This window comes from Mchenga conophoros, linkage group LG12, assembly GCF_057382185.1.
Source record: "Mchenga conophoros isolate Kocher_MC1m ecotype Shallow Benthic linkage group LG12, M_conophoros_male_GT1.1, whole genome shotgun sequence".
NCBI classification, from domain to species: domain Eukaryota; kingdom Metazoa; phylum Chordata; class Actinopteri; order Cichliformes; family Cichlidae; genus Mchenga; species Mchenga conophoros.
This window is the reverse complement of record NC_140537.1, coordinates 34498172-34521221: the sequence shown is the minus strand read 5'-3', so window position 1 is coordinate 34521221 and position 23050 is coordinate 34498172. Positions and strand designations below refer to the sequence as shown.

Here is a 23050-nt window from a genome sequence, read left to right as displayed (position 1 = left end):
GAGTGAACTAGAGCAGCGGTCCCCAACCCCCGGGCCTCGGACCGGTACCGGGCCGCGAGAGTTGAGGCTCAGGTGTGAAATGTATAGTTTTCAGGGTTTTCAGCGTTATTTTGTTATCATTTTTATCGTTTACTCGGTTTTCCTGGGTCTTTTCACGTGTGTTATGAATAAATCTTCTTTTTTCGGTACCGGTACTAGTTTTATTTTGTTGTATTTACCCGCAACACCTTAAAGGCCGGTCCGTGAAAATATTGTCGGGCATAAACTGGTCCGTGGCGCAAAAAAGGTTGGGGACCGCTGCACTAGAGGAAAAATGTCTCATTAGCAGAAAAATCAGTGAGAAGTTGTGTTTTGAGTGAAACTTTGTGTAATATGTCAACAGAGCAGCACAGCAGGGGGGCCACACAACACTGTAAATCATGTCCTGACAGCACCATATGAAGTTATGTCAGCCAAGAAATATGACAAGATGCCATACTTAAAAAATTAGCCTGATAAACACACTGTCACAACAGAAGACGCCGCCTGTGTAAGTGCTGTCCAAACAGCTGCCACAAAACCCTCTGTGAGGAGGGAGCGTTCAGAAGGCTAATAAAAATCTGGGTGGTTTGACACTGTTCTGGTGTTCAGGACTGAAATCTGACATTAAGCCACTGTCACACAGACCTCTGTCAACCTGAGCTGATTGATTCCTAAAACTGTCTGAAGCTGAATGTCTTTTAAGCTTCACCAGCTTCTCTATCAGCTCTGTGGAAATCTGATAACTTCACACAATTTTCTGCTTCGAGGACACATCTCACCTAAAAGCCACTGCTGCCTGAAATCTTCCTTAACCCGCTTCATGCTGCTGACTAACGCCGCTCTGAGATGCAGTGAAGGGGGCGACCTGGTTCCTGAAATGGATTCCTAATAAGATCTCATGAAGATATCGGACGTCGCTGCCTGCTGGGTTTTACACATCCAGACTATAATGGATCACTTTCAGCAGGGTCAGGCCATTTTCTCTCCTCTGATACAGAGATTGAAGTGAATGTGCCGTGTTATTCTTTGGCCTGACAGGCCGATTTGATCCCTGTCACAACAAAGCGTCCCGGTTTCTGAGAAAAGATCAGTGTCGCTGCTCACTTCTTTCAGCTCCAGTGCTTCACTTTTCCACCTTTTACACAAAGACCTCTTTTACAGACAGCTATAGTGCATGTCCAACACACACTGAACCATGAGCCTTGTCTCTTAGTCGTCAGTCAATATCCACTTATCTGCTGTGAAGAGTTTTTGTCCAGGGAAGTCAGCCTCTGTGCGACGTGGCAAATGTGACCTGCACAGGATCAATCTTTTGTGCACATTTTTAATATGTCGCCATTTTCCATTAAAGACAAGCCAGAGTTTTTAATATCATGATGGTGGAAAGGAATCCAAATAGCGCTTTAGAGGACGCAACCTGCAACAGCCAGTCCCTACAAACACATTAGCGCTGTGTCACTAAACGTCGTGCCTTTTGTTATAGACAAATGCAGGGTTGAGTTGCTTTAAAGCACTTCATCAGCACTTTAATTGCCACTCAGATATGCACAAGTGCACATTGCTGGAAAATTACGTTTGTCAATGGGGTAATTCGACTGTTCATCGAGAGCAGGAGAAATTAACCACCGCCTTAATAACTTTTACAGAGCTGGAAAATCCGCTGCCACAATATTACAGCAAACGCGCTGTTTAAACAAAATCTGAATGAACAAAAATCAGCTTAGTATTAAGAAGAATCATTATTAAAAAGGCAAATTTAAAAGAGAAAGATAAAAATGGGTTTATCTACAAGAAGTAAAAAAAACAAACTTACTTTCACATTGGTTCATATGTTAACTCATGAATGTTCAGCTGTAATCCAAAAAGTTCCAGGAATGGGCTCATAAAAAGAAAAAAAAAAATCTGACTTAAATTTGGCAGGTTCCAATGTGGCGGCTTATTTTTAGATCATTCATTTATGCCCTCTTGTACCTCTGTGACGAGTGCTGGATCAACTCCAGTGGGTCAAAGCAATGATCCTTCAATCAGATTTTCATTTTCTGGAAGTGGACAAAGTCACAGAGAAGCAAAGCTGGCAAGCAGACGCATGGTGAGTACAAACTGTGCTGGTGTGGCCAAAAAACTCCAGTGTTTTCAAAGCACTTTGTGTTGGCACGAGATTGCACGCTGGCAGGTACTAGTTCAGAGGCACCAGTTCAGAGCATTTCCTCAGAGTTTTCTCCATCAGATGGTACGGGACATTACAGCAAAACTCTGGGCTGGCGGTCTCCGAGTGGGAAATGAATTCTTGGTGCAAAGCAAAACAGCAAATGCTTCCAGTCTCGCTCATCGCCTGACGAGCTGCCTTTGTTCTTCCGCTGAAGACCGCTCGGTTGTATCTGGAGAGCCAGCTTTGATGACACTCCTCATAAAATTTGAGTCTGTTTGAAACAGAGTTGATGTTTGCTCTTTGTGTTAGTTTTGATCACAATGATCTAAAAATGAAATCTTCAAAAACTCCAGAAGATGACCGTGAACAAAAGAGCTTAAAAATGTAAGTTAGCTGAGGCTTTATGGTTTTATCACTGCATCCAATGATTTTATGGTCTTAAATAAACGCCGAAGCTAGTCTCTAACTTTCATCTCAGTCAAATTATGATCTTATATTCAAACACAATTTGCAGTTAACTATTGTGCATTACTTTTGGAGGGCACTGCATATGGTATCTACAGTTGTATAAATAATTAATATTTGATGAGCCGTTTCCAAGAAGTGCCAGAACCTCTCTGTGGCTCTTGGCCAGAATGAAAAGACCAAAAAGCAATAGTTATAAGATGCAATAAAAATAACATTAGTAAAATATAAAACAATAATAAATTCATGATAAATCTAACCCAGCTATCCTGCTGCTCCAGAAACCAGAGGCATGCTGAACTCTCACATTACACACATACTTTCACCCACATGTACTCACAGTACTGCAAGTGTCTGACTGTGGTTTTATTGCAATAATTACACTTATGCATATGTGTTTTTGTCTCTTTTTGTCTTCTATTTAAGCATTTTTCAGATAAATTATGACCTTCAAGAAAGCCGGCTAGTTTAGCAGCTCTGTTCATGTTGTATCATATCTATAGTCTTCTTTATATTCCTTTTTTGTCTTTTCATAATGATGTAATGAATTACGCTTTCAGTTTTCTTATGCAGAAAGAAGTTTTAGGATCACAGCTCCAACTAGATCTTTATGCCATACTTGGCATGTTTAGAAGGGATGTATCGCCTGAAACTGCACCTGCCCCTGAAAAGCTACCAACTGTTCATCCACACAGAGATCAGGACGAGCGATATAATATTTAAACATGCAAAAATCCCTGAAAAGATATCCTTCATGCACATGTAGAGTTTAGATGTGGAAAATACAACAAAAGCCTGATAAAGTTTATAAAAACCCACCAGCACACCAATGAACCAATTTATCTAAGTGACTATGGGAAGTAGATTGATGTAGGAAACTTTATGTTTGGAAATATCACAAGAGCATAGAGAAACATATGGACTGGGTTAATAAATGAGCCCCTTCAGCCACTTTAAAGTTAAATTACAGCACACAACATAAGGTTTTTAATCAATATTCATTATATCGGAGTCTTGCTCTTTTCTCCTGTGTGACTTCGAGCTTCCAGCAATGAACTCTGTTTAATATAAAGCTACAGCCAGCCACGTGTATCAGCCTGAATCTAAGTGTCTGCTGCACCTCAGAAGTGAGAGGAAGAGGATTTCGATCATATGAGCAGTGATTCTTCGATACGGGTGAGTTGACGGTCAAAGTCACCTTTCATCCTTTTGATGAAGTCTCTGTCGTCTGACCCGATGTCCTCCCGGAGCCTCTTCTGACAGCCGCCTGCAGAGCGGAAACGACCGAGCACTTAAAACATCACACTGCCCACTCAGACGCACATGCCGTCTAAGCATGCTGTTTTTATTAATGCTGCCAGGACTGTATCTGAACAGAGGGCTCAAAAATGAATTTAAAAAAGGTAAAAACAGGGAAACGAATAAACTTGCAAAACAGAGAGCACAAACAAGTCTGCACGCACCTTCTAACAGCCTCGGTGAGGGCTTGCTGGCTGGCAGAGGATCCATATTCAAGACCTTGTAAAGCTGTCCAAAGGCCAGGAGGCGTAACGCATGCTGAAACACACACAGCCGACAGAATAAGGGCACATCACTGCGGTGGTAAAGCAACAGAAACCCTCCTGCACTCACAGGAGAGCAGGGCCATTTATTCTCAGATCAATGTGCTTTAATTATCGGGGAAACTTGAGCGAGCTGCTCGCCGTTTGTGTAAACCAACTAATTCTGTTGGGAGAAACTTCATGCATTATGGAGACGAGGCACAAACAAAGGAGGAAATGGGAAAAATATATTCCCAGACTTGCACTTCATCAAGAGAGCAAAACAAAGATGAAGATGAGGATGTCTTTATATTTCTCACTGCTGAGCCTACACTTTCTGCCCGGGGGCCAGATTTTGTTATTTTGTGTGGAGCAGCAGCGGTGGTGGTGGTAGTAGTTGTAGTAGTCTTGGTGTGGGTGTAGATGAGGAAGAGCGTTCCCACGGTCATTAGCTGGCTAATTAAGCTGCCAGTTTGTCAAAGCTTCTGCAGCACTGAGGGGCTGCTTATCTGAGGTCAGAAACCGTGTTTCTGTGGACACTCAGCTATTTATAGTGCTGACATGAGCTCAGGGCTCCACCGGCGGAGGCCCAGGACTCGTTTTAAATAACCCTCCATCAATCGGTGTAGCGGGAAGGAGTGTTACATGTCCGATTTACTGGAAAAAATGCTGACTTTCGTACAGTGGGTGGAGGGGGGCATCGAAACGCACCATAGTGGGATGTTTCAAGGTCTCACAAGTTGCATGGCTGAGTCTGACTTTTTCTTTCTTGGCACATGAACTGATTTTTCTCAGTGTCTGTGGCTGGTTTTATAGTTGGAAAGCAGGAAGGGAATTTCTCAGAGGGAAAGATGTAAATCTAACATCCATAAAGAAGAGTGTCTTAGATGGAAAATGGATCTCTAAATTCAGAACATCTGTGGTTTTGCAGCACTGATTCACCTCCAGGGAGGAACGAGTTTGGACGTCACTGATCTCTGAAAATACGGAAATATTCTCAACTTAACTTTAATCTTTCTTTTAGTGATTTAGTGTTTAAAAAAATAAAATAAAAAAATTTACTTCTTCTCTCATCCCAGACTCGATGAAACTGGAGATTTTCAGCAGCACCAGTTAAAACCTGGACAGCTTCTTTCTGTCATCGTTGTATTTTTACTCAGTTGTATATAGTATTTGTATTTGTATTCTATTTTTATCTTATTGTATATTTATTTTATTTTATTCTACTGTATATAGTATTTTATTTTATTCTATACTGTACAGTTGTGTACTGTATTTATTCTTATTGTATTCTAATTTTTGCCTCATAACTTTTGCACTGTCCACTTCCTGCTGTGACAAAACAAATTTCCCACGTGTGGGACTAATAAAGGTTATCTTATCTTATCTTATCTTAGCTGTGGCCCACAGGTGAGACATGGAGTCCTTTAATTGAAGCTTTCAAGGTTCATCCCCCAGGAGCAAACAGCATATTATGAATGGGAACTTCTTTACAGCTACGGTCAAAGAGCGAGAGTAATTTGGCTGAGCTAAAGGGGGTAATATAATATTAAGGTGTAAGCACAGTTAGGTTCATAAGTTTTTGGGCAATGACACAATTTTTGTAAATTAATGGACCTCACTGTGTATCATTGTGCAAAAGGGACATAACGGCTCACTAAATCCACAGTTTGTGTCTTCTTTTCCTTCAAAATAAGACATTCCGTTCCTTCAGAAGGCTCGACTGAAGGAATATTATACTAGTAGGTGTTCAAATGTAAAATATGCTCAAAGTCTGTTCTTGCAGAATGTTGTAAGCTTCATCATGCCTTCATCTTATTACACATGAGACATTTTGTCATATTTACTGAGTAATCTCAGATCAATTTCAGATAACCGGTTAACAAGAATGTGGTTATTATGTAGTAGTAACGCCTTTGTCACACAAAGCAAACAGTATTATACAAAACACACTGAAACCCACCCGAGGGGAAAAAGTCCTGCACTATGGGGCAGATGGCTAAAATACTAAAAAAAAATCAGTACCTTTATGTGAATAAAAACATATCAGTATGATATCTGCTGAGTAATTACTACCATTACTCAACATCCTCTCCTACCTCAGTGATTCCTTCACTGCACTGGTTGTCTTTAAACTTGCTCCATCTCAATCCTGGCAGAACTGAGGCGCTGGTGTTCAGCCCGACAGTTTCTCTGAAAAGGTCAGTCATTACATCGGCCCGCCTGCGAGCAATATCAGATCTTCTGCTAAGACGCCTGGTGTTATTTTTGACCAGCATTTGAACTTTGAATCTCACATCTCAAAGCACCTCCAGTTTCTTTCATCTAAAAAACATCACAAAAATCAAACCTCTACTGTCATCCAGTAATTCTGAACTTTTAGTACACACTTTGATTTTCTCCCGTCTCGATTACTGTGACTCACTTTTCACATGGATCTCTCTCTCTCTCTCTAGTCCTCCCGAGCTCGTCTTTCAGCTGTTCCAGAAACACTAGTCAGCGCTCACACGTCAGCCCATTCTTGCTTCTCTTCACCGGCTTTAAGTGAAATTCTGCATTTATTTTATTAACAACATAAAGACCTTGTCTTATAAAGCCATGCAGGACCAGGCTCCACACGACATCTCATTATTATGTAACTGCTTCCCCTCCCTGAGCCTATTTCTCCTGGAGGTTTCTGTCTGTTAAAAGGGAGTTTTTCCTTCCCACTGTTGCCGAGTGCTTGCTCACAGGGGAGTCATCTGATTGTTGGAGTTTTCCCTGTATTACTGTAGGATCTTTACCTTATGATATAAAACATCTTGAGGTGACTGTTGCTGTGCTTTGATGCGATATAAATAAAACGGAACTGAATTAAAAGGTTACCTATGCCTATACTATATATGCCTATGGTTACCAGAGCCTGAAATGTCCTTTAGCCACGAGCCTTCAACTACAAAGTGATACACAATGAGCAAACCAAAGCCTTAAGATCAATTAAGCTGTGAATTAGTCGACTCTTCCCCTACAGCAAGAAGGCTCAGATCCTCCAGCTGGCTTGCACCTTTCTGTGAGCAGTTTGCATGTTCTTCTTGTACCTGTGTGGGTTTTCTCCGGATACTCCACCTACCCTTCACAGTCCAAAGACGTGTGGTTAGGTTGGTGATTCTAAATTGCCCATAGGTGTGAATGTGAGTGTGAATGGTGATGTATCTGTGTGTTAGCCCTGTGACAGACAGCCAACCTGTCCAATGTGTACCCTGCCTCTCACTTACCAGCAGCTGAAATGGATGGGGAAAAAATAATGTCAAAAAACGTGACATACATTCTGAATTTTGTGGGTTGAAGAGCTTAGCATGCACACTGCAGGAAGAGGAAACCGTGATGTCATCATAGCAGGCGGATGGGTAACATGTTCACTGACCTGAGCGCTGTGTGTGATGGCGTCGGCCTGCTGGGCGCTGAGGTCAGACAGGACGTCCATGGGCTCCCTCTCACAGGGGTCATGAACTCCTGGACCCCCTTTGAAGGAAAAAAAAGAAGAAAAAACAGTCAGACATTCGAACTTTATTTCACTCAACAGGTAAACAAATTATTCTCCTCCTGCCTTAATGCTTTTTATGCCTCACATAAAGCACTCAGTAAGACCTCAGTGCATGAAAGGTGCTTTACAAACAAGCTCACCTTACTTTAATGTGCACAGACTGAATAATAACTCATCAGTGACCGAGTGCATTCATGAAACAAACTGCCCTCAATGCTGAAGGAACTTCGGAGCCAAAATTTAAAAGTCCAGTGACATCATCACAAGGACGAACTCGCTCGAGCTGAAGTTTTCCCAGATGAAGCATTCAAACACGGCAGCGAACAGCGGTGGAAAAAATAAACGTGAGAACATATTTCTGTTTGTTGGAGGTAAATAGGAAACATTTCTTCATGTGGACTGCACGAAAATGAAAACAGAGTCTCCGGGGATAAATGTTCCCATGATTCAGGAAAATACTCCATCACCAATTTTAACTGAATGAAATCATGCTGCTGTGAACCCGCTGGGACTCTGTGCCCCAGTTTGGAAACCATGAACGCATCACAGTGCACTCCGCAGCCTGCCATGAATCTTAGGACCATATATGTAAAGACATTACATTGCAGAAAAACCACCTATTGACGTCTTGCAGACACGTCACAGCTTACCACGTGACATTAATTCGTCGGCCATTTTGGACACATCAAGTGAGTGAAAAACCTGCTAAACATTATGCAGATGAGAAACTATGGCAATCATGAGTAAACAACAAGTGTTTCTCTCAGAGGAAGTAAAACACTTTCATGGTAAGCGTCTTGCTCGTTATGTGGAGAAATTGGGCAAAGGAGGAGCTGAGGATGGATGTTTATTTACTCCCTCTGAGTGTGTTTACTCATGTTGTGAAGTGCAACCCTGGCCCTCTTCCCAACTTCACGCCTCACGATTTTCATCATTTTGTTATCAACAACCCCTCAAATTATACTGGATGAGATCTGAAGCCCTATAAAAGTTTGGAGGCTTATCAGTATTTTGTGTCAAGATGAGTAAGAAGCCTCAGTCATGGGACTCTGCCTGGAACTGTAGTCACAGGATCAAGTGGTCACTGCTCGGGTATCCAACGGATGTTTATGAAATTTCTGATATTGACATGGCTCTGCGTATTATCCCTAACATTCTCAACAAGTCAGTGTAGATCATTTGTGATTGATGAGAGTGATACTGAGGCGAATTGTTGAGAATATCCATAATTTTCCATCAGTTAGCTTCTGTTCACTGCTACTGAACCTTTTTTTGGAGTGGATCTAACGTGGGTAGACGTGAACTTAGCATGTGCTGTGAGAATGTAATCAAACTGTTTATCACAGGAAAAGTAAGAGTTTTAGGACGTTAGCATAACATTAAAAATAGCTTGCATAAACATAGCTTATAGCATTATGTTTTTTAGCCGGCTCTTGTCAGCTGTCTGGAGACAGGAGGGTCACATGTCTGATCTGCTGACGATGACCAACTTCAGAACCGGACTTCAGTTTAGGACTGAGGCTGGTAGATGGATGGCAGAAACACCTTATAACTGATACTATGACTGATACGGCTGTATCAGAGTTTTTTAGCCCCCATATTCTTTTATCCAAATCAACAGGAAAGCGATTAAAAAAAAAAAAAAAAAAAAAAAAAAGATTTTCTTTCTTTTCTTGATGAATGCAACAGTGCAGCAGAATATAGGCCAAAAAACATGGCAGCAATAATTTCTATGTAAACAAAGTACGCGTTATTGCAGGGGTGGGCAACTCCAGGCCTCAAGGGCCGGTGTCCCTGCAGGTTTTAGATGTGTCCTTGAACCAACACAGCTGATTTAAATGGCTAGATTAGCTCCTGCAGTTCTCCAGAGACCCTGTAACGAACTAATCATGTGATTCAGATGTGTTGACCCAAGGTGAGATCTAAAACTTGCAGGACACCGGCCCTCGGGGCCTGGAATTGCCCACCCCTGCGTTATTGGATATCGCTAACAGTTATCACATCCAGTATGGCAAACACCTCTTGAAGTGATTTTCCATGATGTCATATGCAAAAACTCAAAGTCCTAAAACCGTCTGAGGAGTTTTGATGCTGTGTTCATCTTTATCGTTTTTTTGTCCTCATCCTTTCCTGATGTCTTCTGCTTTTCTGTCTTCATGTCTGTTTCCTGTCTTATTTGGCTGTTTTGTGTTGCTGGTTTTCCTGCCCATCTCTGCGGTAGTTGGCCATTGTATCTACCTGTTATGCTTATCCACTTTCACTGTGTCCTCTTTGGGTTTCTTCTTGACTTTTTTGGGAGACCTTTTACCCAAGTATTGCTTTATTGTATCTTGCTGCTAACCCTTTCCATCACTGGGCCTCATTCACAAACAAATGCACAATTTGAATACAAATCTGTGTCTCTTCAGTTAAACACAGAGAAAACAAAGGCAATTATTTCTTATTTTAGTGGCAAGGAAGACACATTAATGGTGACTGGATTGAGGTTGTAAATGAAAATAAATGCTTGGGGACAGCAATCGATGAAAAACTGTGTCATTCAAACAAGTGTCATTTACAAAGACGCACTGCAGCGATTGAATTCCATGCAGAAGCTGCGACTCTTAGGAAGCAACCACACACACTTGATCTTTTATATTGTTGTTTTGGAGAGAGTATTCAAACTTTCCACTTTATTGCCTCGTATCTTTATTTCCCTGACGTTAACGAGAACAAATTCAATAAGATTGTAAATATGTCTGGTGAGATTGCAAGTCAACATGTATTGTGACACATCTTTGAGTTGAGTGATGGAAAAAGGGTGAGTGATCCTCAGTGATGTGCCACGCACTCTCGAGGAAAACGAGTTCCAAGTGTCTTCTATGCCTTACAGTATTGTAAAAATCCAGGGCACGGGAGCTGTTTCACTTGGACTATGTGATGCATTAATTCTTGGTGAACATCAAATGTTACCTGAAATGGCTTAAACATTTATGACCTTACTGGATACCACTCATGTCTCAGGTAAAATCTCTCTTGTGTTTTTTTTTCTTTTAAATGATTACAGTGAGTTTTTCCTTCCCACTGTCGCCACGTGCTTAGGGCATCACGTCATCTTTGGGGTTTCTTTCTAATATTGTAGGGTCTTAGCATTACAATATAAAGTGCATCAAGGTGACAGTTGACAACTATACAAATGAAATCGAATGCAGCTGAATTGTTTGTAAGATTTTATTTTTTTATGTAATGTTATGTTACTCTGAATGAAAATCAGTTTCTGTACACGTTGGCTTCTTAGTTTATTTGCTTTTTTTTCTGATTTCTGTTCTGATAGTTTACAGTTTACACCTGTTATCAGGTGTGTAAGCACTGCAGAGTAACAGTGCATGCTCAGGTTTAAATGAATGAACTAAATATAAGCAAAACTGGGATTATATTTTATCCTAAGTCTATATATTACAGATATTTGCCGCAGTTCTTCAACTCATAGTGCATACCTCTCAGTGAATTCTGTATTTGTTGAGTTGCCTCTAAATTTCTCTCAGGTATTCATCAGATTTTATATGACTTCATGAATATTAAGATATTCCTGGATGAGCTGTGGCTTCTGAATTGCAGCAGAGAGAAAAGAGTGAAAGTGTAAATGATTGCTGACCTGGGAGAAGAATCCCTGAGGCGATGCACTCGATGACGCGGCGCAGGGCTTCACCTGGACCCAGCGGCCGGTTACAGGTGGCTATGGCCTTTTCACAGATCAGCTCCAAAGGCTGCAGAGGACGAACAAACACAAAATACTCAGCGAAGGATGAACTATATCAGTCACAGTCCTGATTCTGTTACTGGGGCAGTTTATTACACGTCACACATACCAAGCACTTTTAAAGGACAAACTTAAAATAAAGCTTGCAGTTTGCATCTTCCATGTATCTACGCCAAACATTATTCTGATTCTGGAGCCGTCACCTACCCAGCCCTTGAGAGGCTGCCACACAGGCAGCCGGTTGCACATGTCTCTGAGGATCCTCAAAACGATGACGCAGGACTTGAGGTCTGTGACTCTGGCCTAGGGAGGGAAAAACGGGCAAAAGTCACCAACAGCACGAGAAGCATTTTAAAGAGGCAAGTGCTTGCAGGCTCAGCAGCGCCAGCTCTAAAAAGTGAAACTTTTAGACTCTGAAAGATGAAAATTGTGCAGCGTTATGAGAGGCATTTTCATGAGTTCTGAAATTTCAATATGCTGCTAATACATCTCTAAGAGACTGAGTGCGAGATTTAACGTGACAATGTGAAAATATCAGACGTATTACATTCAGGGGAGCTCAGCTGTGGAATAAATACTGCAGCAGCTGCCTCTGTCACAACCTCTAAATTCAGGCTTAGAGTACCTCGGCTGAATCTGAATTTTTCTATCCTGTCGCCTCATTCCTGCTGACTTTAAGCTTTAAGTTAACTGTGGTTTATTGTGTTTTTGCCTAATTAATGACTGCAATTTCACATGCTGACTTTGTCTTGAGGGAGAGTTTGGGTTGAGAGCACAGCTCTTTATGACTCTGCACACTCCCAAAAATCAAACTCCTTATCTGATTAAAATTTGGGCAGCTCCCACCTCAAGACTGCATTCCTCTCATGCACTGCTGGACCACTCCCAGCATGGTTGCCATGTTTAGATTTCTCCCTGGTAGTCCAGTTCTGACTTCTTGCACTTGGAAGAAATGCGCAAGACAAACTTAATCTGTTCACAAATTGTATATATGTTATATAAATATGTACTTTTTACATCTTTTTCCTTAATCGTTCAATTGTATGACAAAAACGGATGCATTAGGTGCTTCTTTAGAGAGCCACAAACACCCTACAAGCTCTGCAATCTCTCTATTCTGTCTATTTATGCAACACTGCATGTACCACAGCTAACTGCTGGGCTCTGTGGTACAGACACAAAGCAAAGTGGAACAAGAGAAAAGAGAAAAGGCACAAAAGAAGAAAAAGAAAAATGAAAAACTCCACCAAAATCTTAAAAAAAAAAAAAAATCCTGACCAGACCAATGAATGGGACATTTCTCCAAAGAAATAAATGAACAGCCAACACTGAGATAACACAAGTGAAGCCGAAATGTAGTTTTCAAAATGTGATTAACTAGAATGCCTGCATAAATATTCATATCGAGAATAATTTCATTTTGGTGGATAGCTGGTTTGTTACAAGTTTGTGTGTGGTTCATTTTCCTCATAATCATCATTCTTAGATGATTAAATTGATAAAATTTGAATTACAGGGAAACTAGAGAGATGAAAAAAATAAAAAAATGACACATCGATTTCTTTTTACTTTTCCCTCTACTGAGGCAGACATCTCAGCATCGTTTGCCACCCAGAGCTGCTAAATCCATCTGGATTTAATGAAGTCTGGTAGAGAGGTGGGAATGTGGACAAAGGAAGATGCTGATGTATTATGGAGTGGATAGAACAGTGCATTTAGACCAAAGCGTTGCCCCGGGCTGCTGTTTTTGGACCACTTAGGAACCCAGAAATGACTCTCCTCCTACACAGAGTGGAGCAGTCACTAGGGGGGACACCAGTAACGAGAGAGGGACCAAACTGTAGCCAAAGTATGATGCGAACCGCTCTGTCCAACGACCTGAAACTTTGTGCTCTGTGCACGCTGTACAAACACAGATCAGTTAAAAAGACAAGCAAACAGAGAGTGTTATTTGTCACTTTTTAAATACGATAATTCTCCACACAGTCCCTAAGAGTAGAAAAAAAAGTGTCTAAACTCAGGACAGATGATTCACTCAACACCTTTACATTTAATAAAATAGCAAACCTGTTGCTAAATTCTTTCAAGTTTAAAAGAAACCACTTGAAGAATATAAAGAGAAAAGTAACTGAACTACCCAAAGAAGACGGTGGTTGAGGCTATTACATCTAGACTTTAATAGAAAGCAAATTAAGCCTGAGATTACTGACACTTTAATTTACACAGGATGGCTTTTCATAATAATCAAGACTGTAATTTCATTCTGGTGGTCTCACTGAAACTACGCAGACAGGGCGAATGAGACAGACGTCGCCATTTGTATCTACAGTTATTACAAATCAGTGGAGATCCTCAGGTCATGTCAGCCCCGTCTGAATATGATGAAACAGAACCCGGCTTGTGCTGCTACACCTTCAGGCCACAGTGCAGCCCTTCACTCTGATAGTACTTGTCAATTAGCTCTCCTTCCCCGAGGGAAACTACTGGCCGGTTCACCTGACCTTGACCCTCATCTCTCTGTCCTGCCTCTCAAGTGGAGGAAAAGCTCAGTTCATTCAGGACAGCAGAGCTGAAGCTCATCTGAAACTTGATTTGGTGAAGAACCTCTTCATGACCCCGTATCCGTCGGCGCTATATCTCAGGCTCCTCAGCTACTCACGCTGATAAAAACTTCACTACTTCTACCGTTTCTTCTATTCCCATGCTGCCTGTTCTTTTTCTAACAAACTCTACAAGCTCATCCTGGAAACATCTATATTCAGCTCTGTTACTCCACAGTTGGACTCACTGGTCAAGTTTCTCACAAAAGAAAGGGCAAAGGAATATGCATCGTTATCCAGAGCAGTTTTCTGACATCTGGAGTTGAGCTTATTGACTGATCTGCCATTAAATACGGCAAAGAGCACACATAAGATTTATTAGCATAATGCACAAAGTGCAAAACTGTGTTGAAGGAACTGTTCTGTAGGTTATCTACTAACAATTTGCAATCAGTTAATTCAAATAAGGACAAAAGCAATACAACAAAAATAGAGAAAACTGGAAAGTCAAAAAAGCAGACCCATTGAGGGAGCAAGAAATCTTAAATATTATATCCATTTCTCTCCAGAATTTTTCAACACCTGGCTCTAATTTTCTGTCTGTATGGGAGGTTTGACAATTTCAGGTCGAAGGAAAGAATCTAGCTCCACCTGTGGGCATCAGTTACGCTCAGTGACACCTGAAAGACACATTGTAAAATTCATACAATATTGCTGCCTTTTTAATCGAGCCCAAGTTGCTTGTTAGTGTTTTGTATTGAGCCAATGTTCTCACTCTGACTCCACATTAAGTTCCATTGTGTTGTATTAAAATAACAGTTTTATTAAAGACCAGGAACAACCGAGGCTATGCTCCAAATATTCAGGGTTAAGAGCTAGTGGGAAAAACCAAAGCCCCCACAGTTTGAAGCAATCCACCCACATCAATTACATGCTCCTTTGGATAACTACCTGGCATACCTCACAGCAACTACTGCAGCTAAATAAAGCGCACAATAACATTTTCTCCAACTTTAAGTAATGGTGCATTTTGGAGTAAACAGACTGCTACAAACATGACTAAATCACGTATTTAAATACTCTCCTCCCCACATTTTTGCAAATGTTGCATTTAGGCGAATGCAAAAATAACTGCCAATGATTTCAGTCATTAAATGTTGATGCATGTCTTTAATAGATCAGGAAAGCAGCTTTGGAAAAGGAGTAAAGAACAGAAGACATGATGAATGATGCCTATATCTGCTGTTTAAATGATTAAAAAAGGAGCTTCATTTCAACCTCTCATTAATGTGTTCATTGTGGCTTGATGAGTTTCAGGGAAATGAGATGCACAAGCTCCACTGAGTCATCCCAGAGCTCACATACTTTACACCCCTCTCTGGAAGCAGGTTCTACAAACTGTTCAACAGTTTCTTCCCACAAGCTGACGGCTCCTGAGCACCCCGCTGCCCCCCAACCACCCAGTCGGCCACCTTGGAATGTCTATAAATTTAGACCTATTGTGCACATTAGGTCATTTGCATACTGTCTTAAAATTGCATTATCACTATGTAAGAGAAATGAAACAAATATACTTTACTGCTGCTGTGAACAATTTACAATTCCCAGCTCATATTCAGTCTTCTTCTTATGTCCTTTATACACGTGCTTGCATCGTGGTCCAGGAGTAAGTAACAAAGTGAACAGCTTTTCTGAAAGTGTTATTTTCATGTAAATTACTTCAGGTTTTCAGGACCACATTGAAGACAGTTGAAGAAAAACACAGAGTGTATTTGGTAGCAGTGGCTCCTAAAACAGACATCCATGCCAACAGACAGGTTCACACGATGAGACGCTCCTGAAATTGGTATTGGTTATGACATCAGTCCCTCTATACTCAGCGATGATGTGCTTCCCCCTTCCAATATGTTTTGTGTTTGTATTCAAAATAATGCATGTTCATCCCAAAATGTCTTATAACGCCGTTCTGTTGACCACTTGTTTGTCCCACTGCTATATAAAACTTCATGGCAGAAAAATAACAGCTGTGTTTCGGCTGAGTAATAACGTCCACAGCGGGCGGTTGGACGGGTAATTGCAGGTGTATCAGACAGCCTGGTTCTTGTCCCATTTGGTCTGCTGTTTTTCTACTTTCTAACTTATTACTTGGGCATGGTTAGGAATAGAACACACTTTGAAATCTGCCTCCTGCACAGCAGTAACCTTGCTAGTCTACAAATGACTAGTTACCTTGAAGCGCTAGGGCACAGATGTGGACAAAAAAAACACCTTAAATGATCCATGCTAGTGGTTTTGAACTGCATAAACTAACAGGACTGTGAACAGACTCCCCCTGAAATTAGCCCTAAAAGAAGTCAGGGGAAGTTCCTGTGTTAGGTGGAAAACTGCCTCAGCTTATACAAGTAGAGAGAACGAAAAACTCTGAACGTAAGGAGCAGGTTGTGTCTTTGTTGCTGCAGCAGTGTTGGAATGAGTGCATCAGTTGAGCAGTAAAAAGCTTCATAATGTCAATGCCGTAACACCTGCGTGCTAATGATAGACTTCATTACTTTGTGTCATTTATTATGGTGATAAAAAGAAAATCTAGGTGCCATTACGTTTCCTTCAAAACCAAGTTGCTGTCACACATTAAAGCCAAGCAAATGTAATTTTAGGCACACGGCTGAATGCTCAGGTTGCCAGAATATAAAGACAGTGTAGAGAAATCTGTCACAGCCCAGCTGTGCTCACCTGGAACCATTTGGCGTGTCGGAGTGAAGCCAGTGCCGCCTGGCACTTCTGCCTGTCCAGGACGTCCTCCTCTTCCTCCTCCTCCTGTCTCCGTTTGTCAGCGTCCTGCTCGCCCTCCTCTGGAGAGAGGGACAGGATGAGACAAGACAGACTGAGCGTGAGCACGCTGACCTCTCACACTCACACACAGACACACAGGCAGCAGGGTCGGACAGCTAATTATTAGGCAAACCCACTGATCTGACCGAATGAGATAAGAGGAGGGGAAATTTGAGAAATTGTGTGATTTTTCTGGGAGAGGGAGGATTCTCATGCACAAGGCAGGATCTTTCATGACACTGACAGGAGGAACCGGAGTAGACGTGAGCACATGCGTCTTGCTGCCCGGCCGAAGTCTCACTCTAGATGCAGATCAGTGGCTGAAGGCAATGGAACACGCCAGATTAGTGTGTTATCGATTACAGCGCAGGACGAAAATGAGAGCATGGCAATGACTCAGGACCAAAAGCCAGATTAGAGATTAAAAATAACACTTTAGAACAAGAACACATTGGATGGATCGAGAAAAACTGGCTCAAGGGGGTCTGAGTTTGGGTCACAGGCAGAGTTGATGCAAAGAGACATTAGCTATTCCACTTGAAGAGGGGGAAAAAGTCATCCTGCTCAAAAGGCTTTGCAGTTTTCTGGGGCGCCATGCTAGTATTTTCACTCTTGCGGGGTCGGTCAGATGTTTATGTTTGACTGAAACAGTCTCTCCACACCGGGTTCCTGTGGGGAGCACTCCTGCCATGACTGGAGGCCAAGCCATGGGAGAACGACAGCAGAAGAAGAGTGACAGCAGATGACAACATAAACATCTGAGAGTGAGAACGCCACCCTGGAAAGAAAGTGAAGGCTGTTTGTTCTCAGGAGCAGCTAAGGGGTGCCCACTGTGGGACAGTCAAGCAGACGAACAAAAGGGCGAACAGACCGCAGATCACACTGCAGAGCTCGGTGAAGGCCCGCAGGTTATCTCGTATCAAATAAATCTAAGATAATGAGTTCCCTGCAAGCTGAGACATTGTTGCAAATATCAGATATTGATTGATGTACCATCTCACTCGAATCAGTGTCATTATGGTTCAAAGCACTCTTCCAATGAGCAACAGCCAGCAGAGATTAAATTGGGACTAAAGCTGACAGGAGTGCTGACGCAGAGCATTAAAAGGCTCTTGCTCATAGAGAGGAAACAGCAGTGTAGCCTCTAAATCCACAAGTATTCAAATTCCAATTTATCCATGTGGCACCGCAGCAGTAAAGCGAGCCGAGGAGCGATGCATGTGGTCTGGCAGTCTGTTGCTGTAGAGACCGTAGTGAAAGCTGAACAGGATGGAAGAGGTGGAAGACAAACGAAGGAGCTGATGAGAGAGACGGGGGATTTCTCCCATGTCACTCCTCCAAGACCAAGACTGAGTGAGGACCTTCATGTTCTGCCCCCGGGACTTCTGGCTTCTATTTACCACTTTGGCAGCAAGTGTGCAGCTAATGGCGTGATTTGTTTTAATCGTGCATGTGTGGGCGCACTCTTTACGTTCTGCTTGCTTGATGCATCTGGAGACCTCGGAAACAAATGAAAATGAAGTGAACCCCGACAACAAGCCATTAAGAGGCTCTTAGTTTGTGGCTATAAACTAAAGACGGAGTACAAAGTAGACAATTGGATACCAGGGTCACGCAAACGATGTTCCATATAGATAAACAGACAACAAAGCAGAGCATGATGGATACAAACACTTTACACACTACACGACAGGCTGAGTGGATCTATGGAGTCTCAAGTGTGCCATGCTAATTACAGGTGCTTATTATTTTCAATAATTAATTATTTAACTTAATGGAAAATCTTAAAAGTATTACAAACATGTCAGACCTTTACATTTACTGCATTCCTCTGCTCTTAAATGTGCCAGGCTAATGATCGTTTTTCTTTGTAAGTTGGAATCAATCATTCAGTTTTATGTAAAGTCTAAAACTAAATCATTAGAGACCTACCTAACCTTTACTGCATGACATCTTCTTCATTATAGTGAAATCTATGGAGTCTTTGGAGCCAATTAAATCCTTAGATTTGAAATACACCTCATTATCATTACTATTCTAATTATTTTGGCAGCAGAGTGGTTCAGTAGTTAGCAATGTGACCTGACAGCAAGCATGTACTGGGCTCAGATCCACTGGCTGGACTCCGCATGTTCTTCGAGTACCAGTGTGGGTTCCTTCGGCTTCTTCTCACAGTCAAAAAGCAGGCATGTTAGGTTAACTGGTGATTCTCGGTTGTTATTAGGAACCCTAATAAACCCCCCTCCCCCCCCAAAAAACTATAATGACATTTTTCTCAACTTAAGGCTCTATTCAACCATTTTGAGTTTTTATGTTTTGTTGTTTTAAAAGGTGCTTTTAACTTGTTCTGCTTGGTATGAACACTGTGAAAAAACAAAAAAACCCAATCAGATTTATTAAGACGGCTTGTTTGTTTTGCTGTTTTGAAGTTATAAATTTCAAAATTCAAAATTGTAGAAACAGATGTCATGTGCTACTTTTACTATAAGTACTATTTATTAGACCGACTTAAAAATTTTATTCAATAAAGACAATATGCAGGCAGCTGTGATTTGCCTGATGCAATACTATATACAAAAATAACTACTGATGTCATCCCATCAATTATTTTAATTATTTCTTTCTTTATATTTTTTGTCTAACAACACAAAACTAAAAACATTTGGACAACTAGCAATTATCTGATCTGAGAAGCTGAAAAAAGTGAGTGTTTGTATTTTCAAAATCCCTGACTGACATAAAATTGCCAAATATCAATTTTGTGTTGTTTAATCAACTAAACAGTTCATTCTTATCTAACACGTGTAGCTTTGTCTCTGCTCTTTGCTTTGTAAGTCAGTTTGATACAAACTGCAGGGATTAAAGCATCATTCATCATCAACACTGAACTTCTTTTTAATCCTGTGTACTGAATATAAACCTAAACCAATGATAAATTTTGGTAATTAACCAGAGTTAAATTTTAAAATTAAGACCTACAAGAAGCTACTAGAGGCATTAGCTTGTCTCATGGCTTGGCATTTGTTTTAAATATTCTGATTAGCTTTCATTTAAAGATGACTGCCTGTAATTGAGTTCACAGGACTGCCGAGCGCCACCTACAAATTAAATTACATCTAAATGACAGCAACAACCAGATTTAGATGGACCAGCTGGCCAGTCATTAAAAAGTGAATTATTCTGGCAACAAACTCAAAGCTCCACTACAGCAGAGGGCTAAAAACACACGTAGATTTAATCATGAAGGAAAAATAAGGAGTATGTGTGTGAAACAGTGAGCGGTGAAAATCATTTCCCAGAGGCAGGCCATGAAGGAACCATCAGTCAGAGGTCAACACCACATACAAATAAGGACAACCCCCACTAAATTCTCCCCGACATCATTAGCTTAGGGGAATTTCGATTAGTGACCGGGACATCAGAGTAATTCAATTAACACAATTTTTCCAACATGAAATTATGGGATGTCACTCTGAGCCAATAACAACTGATCAACAGACAGAGGTCAGCCCCAGTAATTAAAGCAAAGGGAGCACAGGTGTGGATGTGGGCTGCTGGGTAATGTAGTCATTTTGTCCTTTTGGTGTGTGTGCTCTATCAGTAGACATGGACCAGAATTTCATGGTGACCCAGTGAGAAGTCCAGTTAACAGAGGAAGGGGTGGGAGAAGAAGGAGGGGGATAGAGGAGCATGTCTGAGGCAGAGAGTGAGAGTGGGTTGGTTTGGTTTGGTTGTTGGGGAAGCCCCTTGTACCCGGGGTTTCCTGCTGTTGGGTGTGGGGGATGCCTCGTCAGCAGCGGGGCCGCAGAGATGTGCCAATCCACGCAGCGAGGCGACCTGCGGAGCTATGGCAACAAAACCAAGAGTCAGTGAGCAGCGGCCAGCTACAGGAGGCACACGATAAAAACCAGGGAACCACTTAGACTGTCAGGGGTCAGTCACCAGAAAAAAGACCCTCAGAGACCCTGCAAGGTAGCACAGATAGGGTTGAGTTTGGCTGGCATTTTATTACTGATAAAACTCTATTTTAACATGTGTAAAAGACAAAAACCCAGAAACAGCTGAAGTTAGAACTAAACTTGATTTTGATTTGATATCACCTTTACTTGGCAAAGAAAGAAGAGACACCCCATTGGTAACCTTATTATTTAAAAAGAGAGAATGAAACAAACAGTATGTGTCAAACATGTGTCCTGGGGCCATTCTCAGCCTGCCAAAGGGTTCTATTCAACCCACCAGATGGCTTTTTCAAAGCCTGAAAACTGCAGTTAAGTAATTAATTGCTCGGATTTTTCAATAAAATGCACTGGTACACATCAGTGGAGATGTATGGAGTGTTAAAGTAGACAATCTGTTTCAATCAAAGAATTTAAAAACCCTACCGTTTATTAATCAAACCTCTACAAGTGTAGGTTTAGCAATTTTGCATTGTTATCTGTTTAACTTTTTTAAACCAGTGACGCTTTCAGTGGTTTCACGACCTTCATATCAAATCAATTATTTATTTGTATTATGATCCATGTTCTACTGCTTATCAGGACTTGACTGTGACACTTAAGCATTCAGAAACCCCGCCTTGGAAAGCGTCAGGGTTGGACATGTCTGAAGCATCTCACCTCACCACACGTTCTCAACTTTTCTAGGCAACAACCATGAGCGCTGCATGTGCGAATATAAATGCCCTGCACAGCTCATGTTTAACCTGCCAGCTCTCTATTTTAAAGTCTGTGTAAGTTCAGTTTGTGCTGAAAAATGCTGCTAATATTTCAGTGAATTCGCAGCTAGAAAGTGGGTGTCATGTCCTGCCAACTGTGTAATCTCTCCAGACCTGATTCTCCTGAAACTGTCTGTGTGGAAACAGCCTTAATCAGATGTAATTTCAGGTTTGCAAAGTATTTGGAAACGTTAAACTCTATGGCCGTCCTAAATACCTTTTTTATGGATCCATCCATCTATTTCAACCATCCATCTATATTTTCTGCCTCTTATTGGCATCCAGATCACAAGCCCAGAGGCTCAGACTTTTCTCTCTCTCCGACTCCACCAGCTCTTCTTGAGGGTGGAGGTTAGATCTACATGTAGTTAGATATACCCAAATCTCTACTCGGAGCTCTTTGTCCTCTCTCTAAAGCTGAGATTAGACCACCTTCAGCAGCTGGTATTTGTAAACATCATCTTTCAGTAACTAACCAAAGCTTGATGCCACAGGTGAAGTAAGAACCAATGTTCTACAATAAATGTGGTCAAATTTAAAAGGAGTTACACAGTTAGCGAATGTTTATTAACCTGCACAATGTAACACAAAATTTAAATCTCATGTTATATTGCAGACATTGAAACACTCATGCATGTGTTTCTGTCTACAGACAAAACTCAGTTCTGGCATGCTTGTCACAGAACTTCATGAACTTGTTAAGTCTAAACTGACGCAGGGCTGATGATGCAAGAAGAGTCAAAAATGTGCCTCCACATTACAGTTTCCACTTTCTGAAACTAAATAAAACCAGATAAAATTGCATGTCTGCTGGGCACAGATACAAAGCTGCTCAGAGCCAGCTCATCACAAAATTAACTAGTCAATATCTATAGTCTGCAAAGTAACATCTGAATCAAATGACACACAAATAGAGCCATTTGGCCACAATCACCAAACGTACATTTGGAAAAAAGGAGTCAGTGCTTGATGGAAAGAATCAACTGCTGACTTTTTAGCACTGGGGTGGAAATATTCTGCTTTGGGTTTGTGTAACAGCTAGTGGCACAGAAACATTACAATGATGGAGGGAAGGATGGATTGCGCTAAATTTCAATTGCATTGATGTCCTGCAGTCAGTCAAGAAAATGAAACAGAAAAGATTACTTCAGCAACAGCAGAAAAAGCCAAAGAAGACATCAAAAGCCACTTTTAGCTACTATAAGAAACATAAGCTGGAGCGTTCAGAATTTCCCCTCAGCCATTTGAGCTGAACATCTGCAGTGAGAACTTAAAGTAATCTGGAGAAAGAGGGTTTAAAAGTGAGAACAGAATAAAAAGACTATTACCTGACTATAAAAAGCATCTGCAAACTGCCATAGAGGGACTGCTGAGTACTAACTTAGTAGGATACCCAAATCTTTGCAATTTTTACAATTGCTGTTTATTTTTCTGCAGAGGAAACGTCCTCCTGGGTGGTCCAACTGTATACATGCATCCTCCTCACATTCGAATAAAATGAGTAATTCTTGCTTAAAATGTGTAATTTT

At 41.3% G+C, this 23050-nt stretch overlaps 1 protein-coding gene across 3 annotated transcripts in view; it reads right to left on the bottom strand.

Annotated features, from left to right (window-relative positions):
- LOC146563096 (spermatid perinuclear RNA-binding protein-like) overlaps positions 1-23050 on the bottom strand; it is a 101690-nt gene that overhangs the window by 16790 nt on the left and 61850 nt on the right. For all 3 annotated transcript variants that reach the window (XM_085295480.1, XM_085295479.1, XM_085295481.1), the window contains 6 exons: positions 16709-16827; positions 11646-11741; positions 11334-11445; positions 7580-7677; positions 4099-4192; positions 3834-3902 (listed from right to left, as the gene is read on the bottom strand). In XM_085295480.1, the coding sequence (XP_085151606.1) occupies positions 3834-3902; positions 4099-4192; positions 7580-7677; positions 11334-11445; positions 11646-11741; positions 16709-16827 (588 nt within the window). The remainder of the gene's footprint in view (positions 1-3833; positions 3903-4098; positions 4193-7579; positions 7678-11333; positions 11446-11645; positions 11742-16708; positions 16828-23050) is intronic.